The sequence below is a fragment of the Balaenoptera ricei genome, chromosome 12 (assembly GCF_028023285.1).
Source record: "Balaenoptera ricei isolate mBalRic1 chromosome 12, mBalRic1.hap2, whole genome shotgun sequence".
NCBI classification, from domain to species: Eukaryota; Metazoa; Chordata; class Mammalia; order Artiodactyla; family Balaenopteridae; genus Balaenoptera; species Balaenoptera ricei.
Window position 1 is genome coordinate 39509264 of NC_082650.1, and position 12304 is coordinate 39521567.

General features: G+C 41.4%; 1 protein-coding gene across 1 annotated transcript; it reads left to right on the plus strand.

The window, feature by feature from the left end:
• Positions 1-807: 807 nt before the first annotated feature.
• Positions 808-1433, plus strand: LOC132376294 (gamma-tubulin complex component 3-like). The gene has a single exon (XM_059941963.1). The coding sequence runs from the start codon at positions 882-884 to the stop codon at positions 1431-1433; it is 552 nt and encodes a 183-aa protein (XP_059797946.1). The 5' UTR covers positions 808-881.
• Positions 1434-12304: the final 10871 nt, after the last annotated feature.

A 12304-nucleotide genomic window follows, 5' to 3' on the forward strand; every position in this document is an offset into this window, starting at 1 on the left:
TCTAGAGAAGTGGCAGGCATTTAGTAGACCTCCGTAAATATTTGTTGAATGTATGAGTAAAGAGGGGTGTGCTTGACCAAGCCCGGCAGCTGTAGTACATACCTTTTGTCACTAGAGGGCAGCACAAGAGCATTAAGGTTTTAATGATGGACGCTGAAGAGACACTAAAACCTAGGTTCACACATGGGAGATGAGGAGAGGGTTTTCCAAACCCGATCCCGTGGTGGAGGCTGCATAGAAGAGGAAATCAGGGGTAGTTGAATCAACCTCTGTTTTTTTAATGTGTGACTTTGAGAATCACTTCACTCTCTGGGCCTCATTTTCCTCATACTTTAATTCAATTCACTAGATTTATTTAACTCTTGATTCACTTCTGGACCTAGCGGTCCACAATTTGAAATCAAACAAGCCCCCATGTGTCCACCTCACCTTTTTAAATTTCATATTCAGGCTAGAATGTAGTGCAATGCATTTTTACGTAAAGTTGTATTCAAGCTACTGGGATTCAGTAATTACCCACAAGTTCAAAAGAAAAACTATATCAAAGAGTGAGCTTGACTCAATTTCTTTACTCCCGCCTCTAGTTTTTGAATGAGAGGGAGTAATGCTGAAAGGAAAGAAGTTAGCCCCACTCTGGAGATCCCAGGGCTTTGAGATAGTGTCAATTAAAAGCTATGGTTTCGCGCGTTTCGGCGGGTTCTGTCAAAATGGCGCCCTTCTTGCCGGCGCTGCCCGCGGGCCCTTAGCCTGTGGGGAACCCGGGAGCTCTCGGGGCGCGGGGCGGACGCGGGCGGCCGGGCCTCCGGAGCACGCCGGGCTCGGGGCGGGGCAGGCGAGCGCCGGGGGCTCCGCGGGGCCCCCGCGGGCAGCCCCGGGCTAGGATGGCGACCCCGGACCAGAAGTCGCCGAACGTCCTGCTGCAGAACCTGTGCTGCCGGATCCTGGGCAGGAGTGAAGCCGATGTGGCCCAGCAGTTCCAGTATGCCGTGCGAGTTATTGGCAGCAACTTTGCCCCAACTGTTGAAAGAGATGAATTTCTAGTAGCTGAAAAAATCAAGAAAGAACTTACCCGAGAGAGAAGAGAAGCAGATGCTGCATTATTTTCAGAACTCCACAGGAAACTTCACTCACAGGGAGTTTTGAAAAATAAATGGTCAATTCTCTACCTCTTGCTAAGCCTTAGTGAAGATCCACGCAAGCAGCCTAACAAGGTTTCTAGCTACGCCACGTTGTTTGCTCAGGCGCTACCCCGAGATGCTCACTCCACGCCCTACTACTACGCCAGGCCTCAGACGCTGCCCCTGAACTACCAGGACCGCAGCGCCCCGCCGGCCCAGAGCTCTGGCAGCCTGGGGAGCAGCGGCGTGGGCAGCGGCAGCGTGTGCACCCTCGGCGGCCCGGCCCCGACGCCTCAGCCTCTCCTCCCGGGGTAACCCAGCTCGCAGTGGGCGTCCCCACGCGGTGGGCGCGGGGGGGTGCTCGGCCCTTAATCGGGCGTCTCGTCTTCACCGACACTGTCTTCAGAGCCGCGTGTGTGCCAGGGATGTTCTAGGCGCTGGGTCTGAGGTGCTCTATCTAGGACGTTCCCTTCCAGGCGCTCCCTCCGTTTCTGCCGGGAGCCCCTCCCGCGTTTAGTCCTAGCTGCCTGTGAAGGGTTTGGGCCGACTCCGCCTGTTAAGGAAGGCACAGGCCCATTAGCGGGGGGCCTGCGCTCGCGACGGCGAGCAGAGCCTTCTCTGGCCGTAACTGAGCGACGGGCTCTTGCTTGGCTCTTGCACTTCTCTCGGTGCACGTTGTCCCCTTCGTGGGTGTGCTGTTCCCTTCCTCAATTATTTAAAACGTCTGGAACATAAGATAAAGCTGCCTCGTCCTCGAGTGCTGAGGTCTTCAGACTGAGGCATGTGGCATCTTACAGTACATGTGTGACATCAACGTGCTGTCACATCCGACCACACGCAGAGCTCATGGCTGAGAGTAAAGCCAGTGCCAGTGCCCGAATGGACGTGGAACTTTGCTCTCCTGTGTGTTTTTCCATACACATTCCTAGAAATCACATTAAAGCAGACTGTGCTTTAAAATATCAAAAAGTGGATATTTTTCCAGGAGAACAGTGACCAAGGATTTACCATTAAATGATGTTTTCCACATGAGCATAATACAGTTATAAGTCATTGTGCGACTTAATCAAATTTTGTTAAAGTTATTAGAAAATAGAATGTGTGTACCACACATGTGGAATAAATGGAGTCTAGTATTTTAGAAAGACAGCACAATACATCCCAAAATTTAATCTTAAACTCATATTCTGGCTAAAAGAATAAACAGATGTTCTTATTTTCACCTTTAAAAAAAAAAAAAAATGCTATGGTTTCTTTCCTGGTTATTACTTTTGGGGATAAGCTAGTGTAGAGAAATTTGAGACTGGAAGATATTGTCTCCTGGAAAAGAGGCCATTTAAACTTATCTATTGGAGGAAATGACTAAATTTATTTTCTTAATGATGGAAGAGTTTAATTTTCTTTGAAAAAGTCAACATTTCTAAAACTGATCAGGGGAGGGCAGTAAAGAGTTACATACGGCTGCTAGTCAATTAAGTATTCATACAAGAGAAGAATTATATTTTAAGCTAATTTATTTTTAAGTTTTACTGGCCCTTAATAAAATTCACTCACCATTTTCTTGGTTTGAAGAACTTAAAGTGTCATCAAAGGATTTGTGGAGATGAGTTCGGTCACTGAGTTAGCATAGCACCTCAGAACAAAAAACTCCCTGAATTGCATGTTACCATTGAATGTGGAGCCCACTACCACAGGCAGGAGGAATCATCTTTTCGTGATCTGATATTTAAGTGGCTTTAATGAAAGCCATCCCTTTTATGGGATTAAATGCATTAAATTCTATTTTAGCGTAATTGTTTTCTTAGTCCTGGCATTTGACTTATTTCAGAATGTCTAATCTACATTTATGCTTCACAGAATTTTATTTTCTCATCCAAAAAAAAAAGAAGACATAAAAAGACACACAGGTTGGACTTCTTAGTGCCGGTTATTATGTTAAAGCAAAATCAACATAAAGCTTGGTTTCTTTGGCCTAACTCCATTGACTTACGTGGGTGGCTTTGGTTGGAAATATACTGGGCTGCTAAAAAAATGAGGAGAAAAAAAATCCATGCCACAAGAGTGTTAAGTAAACACATCTGATTTTCTGTCTAATTTTCTGACAGAATGGTTAATAAGGTTATCTGGAAAGAATCAAACAATCCAGGCTAAATCCTGGCTATGTTCTTTACTTTCCTACATAGCATTTATCAAAAATGTAATTATCTAATGGCTTGTAATTATCTAGTGGTTTTTATTTTCTATCTTCACCACCTAGACCTGTACCACTCCCCAACCTCACCCCACCAAATCTCTCTTCATTCAGGGTTGTATTCCTGGCAATGTGCATAGGCCTGTTCATATGGCAGGGGCTCCATAAATTCCTCTAGATTATAAGCCCCAAGGACAAGAATGGTCTCATAGTCAGCTTCAGATTCCTAGTATTTAGCCCATAGCATGGTAGAGCATGTAAATTTAGTAAATATTTCTTAGATGAAGTGTTGTCTAATGTATTTATTCTCTTTACCAGGTCCCATAGTGAACAAAACAAGTTTCATGCCCTCATGGAAACATTCTAGTAGGAGGTGGGGCAACAGAGGTCACAGATATATATGCATGAATAATTGAAATATCAGACAGTGATCAGTGTAGCTAGACTCCTGTAGCACCACAAGAAAGTCACTGACAGCCAAATGCAGAGCCAACAGTGCTGGCCGTCCTCTGAAAATCACAGAAGAGTCTCCTAGGCAAAGGAATCGCTTGTGCAAAGACCCTGCACAGGAATTTGGTAGGTTCAAAAGGTCAGTGAGGCCAGGAGTTGCAGAAGGAAGGCATAGCCATCCACCTATACCATTCTCTGCGCTGGAGACTGAAGAAAAGCAGCTTGAAAAGAATGACACAAGGAATGCAGTAATGATGCTGAAAACTCAGCCTCCGTGCACCAGTGCCGAATCGAATCTCAGAGACAGAGTTTTTGGTGAAATAGAAAAGAATAGCTTTATTGCTTTGCCAGGCAAAGGGAGACACAGCAGGGTCATGCCTCAAAAACTGCGTGCCTCAACCCGGGGGGATTTGATGAGGAGTTTTATAGCGATGGTTCAAGGGCAGGGTTCTGATAAGGACCAGGGTGTATGTAGGGCCTGCACTCCTTTAATCTGGCCTCAGGTGGTTTCCTGATGAGCTTCGAGGTTATCAAACTGTGACCTTCTCTCTGGAACATCTTCCATTTGGTGGGGGTTTTAATTCTGCAGAAGACCTTAAAGATATTATTATGTGTATCCCTTGAGGTGGACCCAGGACCCTGCCCTAAGCCTGCAGTATTGTCTCTTGGCTGTTCCTCCCTTGTCTCTGCATCTCCTCCCTTCACTGATTAGCAAATGTTTGAAAGTCTTCCGTGCTTGGTTTCAGTAACAGAACAACCATCTAAGAATGAACACAAAGAAATCCTGTCCTACTCACTCAAAGGCTTGGTGTTCAACACTCAGCATCCAATTTTGCAGCATTACAAGAAGATTCCCTCATAAAAGCTTGGGGAGATACTATGTATATAATGTTAATTTAAATATCAAGATTCCAAATTGCTTAGACAGGATAAATTCAACTAAGCAAGGACTATTCAAGAGAATAAGACAATATTCGTGTTCATTCATGAAGGCATTATTTAACAAATAATAAGTGAGTGCCTCGAATATCAGGCATCATTCTTGGTGGTGGGGATACAACCGTGAACAAAACAGAAAAAGCACCTGTCTTCATGGAGTTCATCTATATTATTGAGGGAGAGATAGCCAAAAAATAAAAATTACACAAAGGACAAGATCATTTCAGCTGTGACAAGTGCAACAAAGGAAAAGTGCCAGGATCCACTTGGGTGGTCAGATGTCTTCCCAAGTCCCCTTCACAAATCATGTCAGCCAACGAGTACAGCGAACATTAGGAGAGGTTTCCTTTAAGTTGTGGAATGATGAAATGGTTTTCTCCTTTATGTTTTCTACATTTTCTAATTTTTTGCAATGAGGATGTTATTTGATTTATGTAATCAAATTGACGAAATTTATTAAATAATACATAAAAACATTCTCATTAAAGTTTCAGCTGCTAAAGATAAAATTAGGAGTTTCCTTTGCCAAGGGAAAGGAGACAGGCATAGAGTAATATTATAAATGAACTTTATTAAAAGTGACAGAAATGAACTTTATTAAAAGTGACTTTATTAAAAGGTCCGTGATTTGGTGCCTCTGCTTCATAACTAGAACAAGTTTTCTCGGAAACAGTAATCTCTATTCCCAGAAGTATAAGACAGCATACTTCACTATTTTTAACACAAATGCTTCCTTCTTTAATTTATGAAGAGGGTTATCGGCAGGGATACCAGTGTTAGTTCCATGTGATCATAGAGAGAATTCTGTGATTTTTTTCGTAGACAAGGAGCAAAAAGCACTTTCAGGAGTTTGGTTCACATATTATGGAGACACTAGTAAACCTCAGCAGAACCAAGCTCTTTTTTTTTAAAACCTTCTTGGTCAAATGTTCAAACTCAGATTGAAAACACTGTTGATTGCCCCAAAACCAACTGTGGACATGAGTCATCAATCCTGACTACAATTCAGCAGGACGTGAGGCATATTCTTGCTCCACGTGTCTGGGAAGGAGGAACTACCATGAATGTTACAGTCCTCAGATGACAGGATCCATAACCAGTGTGTCACAGGACTGTCATGTGCCATGCCTCCCCTGACCAGTATTTGACATTGATGAGAAATGACACAGGTGAGGGAAAGGGGACTAGCTCACTTTTTATTTAAAGCATACAGTCCGCTGTAAGCAATGTAATACAATCCAGAACAGTACAAAACAGGAAGAAACAATCTACTTAATTTGAGCAAAACCAAAACAAACAGAAGTGTTATTTTCTTTGTCTCTGCTCTGTTAATGCACATACAAGTTTCTAGAGAAACATTAATATAACCACTAGAAAAATGGGGAGGGAGTTATAGAGGAAGGTTCAATAAAGTGCCAAAACAGATAAAGCTGACATACTGGACGCAAGTCTCACTAAACTGTAATTTTTTTCCCTCAGTCTTCTGTGTCCCTTTGCTTCCCCCCTCCTGTTATAGAACATCAATTAAAATTTTTTTTCTTGGTGTTACAGTGAAGAGCATTCAGTGATTCTCAAGGAAAAGCAGGCATCTATTTCTCTTTTCCCAGGCTTTCTTCTCTTTCCTTGAAAGACCAAAAAAAAAAAAAAAAAAAGGCAACAAGGAGAGACTGTTTGGTGCTGCCCAGTTCCCCATCATGCGATGCTGATGTAACGAGCTGGGGGCGCCCTGACTGGCTGACTGAGAACTGGTCATGCTCTCTTCACACATGGAGCAGCAATCAGCTTACAAGTAAATCACCTCTGAGCACAAGCTGTCTCCACAAAGGCAACCAAAGAGGCAGCATTCAAAGGCTGACAAAACATCCCTAAAGCGCGAAAGAAAAGGAGACCCTGAGGCTGCTGGAGAGAGAGGCTTCCAACATTAACCCCCACCCTGTCAGGCATTGTGCGCACTCCAGAGGGAGCTTGACTGATGGAATACCATCTGAAGTTCACACTTGGAAAAAGCCGCAAGGTCAACATCAGGAGTGAGGGGAAAGTGTCAAGATATAGGATAAACAAATAAATAAGAAGAGGGGGAGAAAAGAATAAGAAGGGAATGCAGTGTTGTGTGGTAACACCCAGAACTGATGATGTCAGTTGCATCTTAAGCTTCCAGTGAACTCCGTTAATTATTCATAAGCAGATATTTTGTGAATTGCATACACTTTGCACGTCATTTATTTTCTAATGTAAACATTGAGGAGAGTCATTTCTTGAAAGTGCAAATGTTTTTTGCAAGAAACACTTTGAAAAGTCATAACACTGACCAAAGATCATCAAATGACGTCTAAAACACAGTTTAAGTATAGTAAGTCTGTTCTTCCTGAGCAGAGATTGTTAGTTAATACTCTATAAATTATTTACAGTCATGGTACTGGTGAGCTTAGAAATGAGTTGAACCAGAAGAAATGCACCAGCTCTCACTTACTCTGGCCCTGAGATCTGCACTACTTCTGCTTACCGGATACTTCATCTACTTATCTATCTACGTTCCCTACACATTTGTCTGCCTATCCCTACCTATGCATACTTTCACGCATCCAACACTTACCAAGCAGCTCACATATTGCTTGGCTGTATTTACATCTTTGTCATATCATCACTCTCCTCTTCTAAAGAGACTTCCACATTAACAAGTTACATCCTTTTTTTTTTTTTTTTTTTTGGCTGCATCACACTGCAGTGGAAGCGCAGAATCTTAACCACTGGACTGCCAGGAAAGTCCCCCATAAGTCCCCTACATAAGAACAAGTTCCATTCTGAGAGCACGTTTGTAAGTCCAACAAAGTTAGCCTAGGTACCCGACTAACACAATTGGCTATATAGTACTGTACTATAATAGATTTATAATACTTTTCACACAAAGAATACATAAAAAACAAACACAAAAAATAAAGAAAACATTTTTAATCTTACAGTACAGTACCTTGAAAAGTACAGTAGTACCAGCTACATCACCACTGATTTTACTCTTGCTTCTGGACATCTTGGGCTTGAAATAAAGATACTGTACTACTGTACTCTATACAGTGCTATACAGTAAAGTACACAAAAGCACAACCACTTGTAGAGGATGCACGCACGTGACAATGTATGCCAGACACGTGAACTAACTTACGTGATTGGACATGTGAACGCACATTCACATCTTTGAAAATTCGCAATTTGAAGCTTTGTATGTACATCCTTTTTTGATAGACTCTTTCAAAGAGACATTTGATAAGATCCATATATGATCATTTCTTGATACTTTTTTTTTTTGTAGACTCTTTCACAGAGACATTTGATAAGATCCGTATATGAAAAATGTTTAATTCCAGGTTATTAACATGCAAATGTCAATTTCCTTTTAAGTGAGTTAAGCAAAATAATCAAAACACTGAGCCTACTAAAAATTGATTGTGAAAAAAAATTGAATAGGAGATATACAAGGTTTAGAACTAGATATGGAATGAAAAAGAAAACTAAGAGATTAGTTCACAGGTATGCATAGCTTACCCCATTTATTTAATGATATTAACTTATAGTTATATAGTAGGGGTTTTTTTTGCCAGATGCTATTCTAAGCACTTAATAAGTATTAATTCCTTTAATGCATACCATAATTTTGTCATATAAATTCTATATTCATCATATTTTATAGAACAGGAAACTAAGGCCCAGAAACTTGCCAAGGTCATACAGCTAATAAGTAATGGAGATGAAATTTGAACCCCAGCAGTCCTGATCCAGAAGCTGAGCTCTTAACCTCTCTGCTACACAGCCTTCATGTTAAAGCATATTTGCGATTTTTAAAATCAGCTCCTTCTAAGGAATTTTGACACCTAATTTTCTAAATGAAAAATAAATGTCGGGCTTTCCTGGTGGCGCAGTGGTTGAGAATCTGCCTGCTAATGCAGGGGACACGGGTTCGAGCCCTGGTCTGGGAAGATCCCACATGCCGCGGAGCAACTAGGCCCGTGAGCCACAACTACTGAGCCTGCGCGTCTGGAGCCTGTGCTCCGCAACAAGAGAGGCCGCGATAGTGAGAGGCCCGCGCACCGCGATAAAGAGTGGCCCCCGCTTGCCGCAACTAGAGAAAGCCCTCGCACAGAAACGAAGACCCAACACAGCCAAAAATAAATAAAATTAAAGAAAAAAATGTCAATTTATTAACTTGCAAAAATAAATATGAGCAGGTCATTAAGCAGATCAAACTCTTATATCAGCTTAGCCAGCACGCAATTCCTGCTACCTGGGAAGTCAAAACATGAGAAGAACGCTTGATAAGGAAGGGATTAGAGCAAAAGGAATTCACTACAAGCGTTCGTCAGTTGGGGCTGCGATCACAAAAATACTATAGACTGGGCTTAAACAGCAAACATTTATTTCTCTCAGTTATGGAGCCGGGAAGTCCCTGAAAAAGGTGCTGGCAGATGCAGTGTCTGGTGTTGGAAGCCATCCAGACGCTGCAACGCCATGACAAGGTCATGGGACGCTCCAGTGCGGAACTGCAAGGCGGAACCACACGTGGAAGGTGGACTACACTCCTCGTAAAAGCAATACTTATAATTTCTATATATGTAAATTTAAGTGTGGCAGGATATGCCCCAAGGAAAAATCTTAGATTTCCTGACTTCCCCTTTGAGTACTGTTTGGCAAGGCCCGGTGCCTAAAGAGGGACATTGGGAAACAGTGACTAAATCTGGACATAGGGAAATGTTTCTTTGGAAAACACCATCCTCCCTAGAGATACGGCCATATGAGGGTGTTTATGATGGTAATAATAATTTGTGGTTCAATACTAATGGTAGTTTAATGATATTTGATCAATTAACTGGTGAACAGATATGTTCTAGATTAGGGACATATAGAAATGATTTGGAAAGTTATTCTTTAATAGATTATTGGGATCCTAATATTGTTTGTTGCTATATTAAATTGCCTTTGAGTAGCAATATTCAAAATAGAAATTTTAAAATATATTTTAGATATTTTTATGGCATTATAAAAAAAGAATGTCCAAGTAGGAAAAGCTATGTGGGGGCTAAGGATATATAGAATATAAGGATATATTTAGACTTAGGTGTTAAGGTTGGTTAACCACCAAGAATAATTCTTAGAACATGTGCTGTACGTAATGGTAACCTTGGAATTTATCTTATGAGAAAATCTAGAAACTAAAAGGTATGGTTTACGTAATCTTTTAAGGAAATCTTTGTGGGTTCAAAATGATTCATTCTTTCGACTCAAAACAATAATATTACAATGTTTGTTAATGATTTATGTAATTCTACTGTAATCTATATATGAGTATATGAAATAAAGAAAGCACGAGATGGTGCTATTTTTACTTGGCTGAGTCCACGAGTCTCAGTCTCCTTCCTGTTGACTTGGCTGAGTCCACGAGTCTCAGTCTCCTTCCTGTTGTTCATCGCCGACGCTGTCCATCCTTTTGGGGTATCCTGGATCCTGTTGGAGCTGGACACCGACAGTCTGGTGGTAACACTTCCTGTTTGCAGATGGCCATCGTCTCCTTATATCCTCACATATTGGAGAACAGAGAGAGCAAACTCTCCTGTTTCTTCTTATAAGGGCACTAATCCTATACATTAGGTCTCCACCTTCATGACCTAATTACTTCTCAGAGTCCCCACTTCTTAGTACAATCACATTGGGGATTAGGATTTCAACATATGGATTTTGCGGGGACGCGAACATTCAGTCTGTAACACTATGTGATACAAACGTAGAGCAGCATCAAGTCCTGGTGTCCTGCTGCATCCATCTCCACCAAAGGTGGAATCAAGCTTTGTGCTGATCTGATTCAAGAGCCTTTTAAGAGCTGGCCTAGAGGAATCAAACTTATCCTCTGGTCTTGGATAGAGATATTTCACATACTAGCCTTTTAAAAGATAACCGTACTTATCATCATATGCATGAACTTTTCATTTAGAGACCACCATACAACCAAAGAAGGCAGGATATATATTCAGGTCTAGAGTGACAACAAAGAGGATCTTGAGGGCAAATCAAGAACATGCCAGAGAATAGTTTCAAGCAGTATGGGCTACAATTTTAAATGCTGCAAAAATATCACAATAATCTCAAAATTGTTTATGTTTTAATCGAGACTGATTTAAATTACTTTAAAAGCCTGTGGTTATCATTGAAACTCAACAAAAATAACAATGATCATAATAATGTTATTCCTGAGAAGTAGGAGTCAAATCTAAATAGTAATCAACTCTGTTTCAGAAAGTTGTACCTATAATACTGCAGTCAACTGAATGTGTTACAAATGGATTAGATATTTTCTGTGCATTTGAGGGATGGAGGGTGGGGGAAGAGGGTGGCTCAGGACTTAGAATCTATAATCCTATCACACAATCTAATACAGTCACCAGGTACAGCCCATCTTCTAGTTTGTGTGTGAAATCGAGATGGAGAGACACTTTGCAAAACATACTAGTTCAGTCCAGAGTAGTCTTGCCTCTTACCTTGTTTTTTAGACTTTTTGATACTACTCCATATCAAAAGTGGTTTATTCAAAGAAATGAGTAATAAGATATCACTAATCACATGGTTGAAAGTCTTTTATTTTTTCAACTTTTTTTTTTTTTAACATCTTTATTGGAGTTGAAAGTCTTAAAAAAGTTGTAATCATTGGTAAAGAGTGTGTTCTCTGTTTTGCTAGCAAGAGTATAAATTGGAATATACCATCTCATATGAAGAAAAAATGGCATCAGCAGCCTTATAATTTTTCATACCATTTGATCCAGTAATTATTGTTTCAGAAATGAATGCCAGGAAAATAAAAATCTACTTAAAGATTGATATAAAAGAATATCCCTCATAACATTTATAATGATAAAACACTGGAAACACCCTAGATTTCTACTATCAAGTGAATGGTTACATTATTGGTTATATTATTCATTTGAACTGCCGGGTCAACGATTACCTGGGTTTCAGAGGACATTTACTACTGAACTCCCTCAAGAGAGCGTATCAGTTATTCTCCCCCAGCTCCGTGCTGAGTGAGCAGGACTCTGATCTGGCTTCATCCTCGACACTGTCTCTCAGGTTGCTGCCTCATCACTTTCCTCTTTAGTTTTCCACAGTGACTCAGATCTGCATCTCACTCCTCAAAACATCAAGCTGCACAATCCGGTTCCAATCCCTAATCTCTCAGCTGTCGTCCCCCCTCCACACTCCTCAGGAAGAAGCAAAGTAGCACATTTCTCAGTAGTGAATCTGCAAGTTATTGGTCCTCAGGGACCCATTTAAGAAGGGGCATGTCATTAGGAATCCATGCAGTATTGGGCTATTACAGAGCCAGGCATACAACAGGTGGTCACTTCCTGGGAAATCTGTCTGCCTGGAGCAGAAACCTCACCAAGGAGCTGAGGAACAGGGCTGGGTCCAGAGGAATGCAAAGAACTGCTTGGAGCTCTGTTTGCTCAGGGTCTGAGCCCATATGTAGAAACTGCCCAGCCTTAGGGGTCTGCAGAAGATAGGCACAGAAGATTAGGGAGAAGCGGGCACCAGTTAGTAACATCATGCTTACATCTGCAGAGTGACC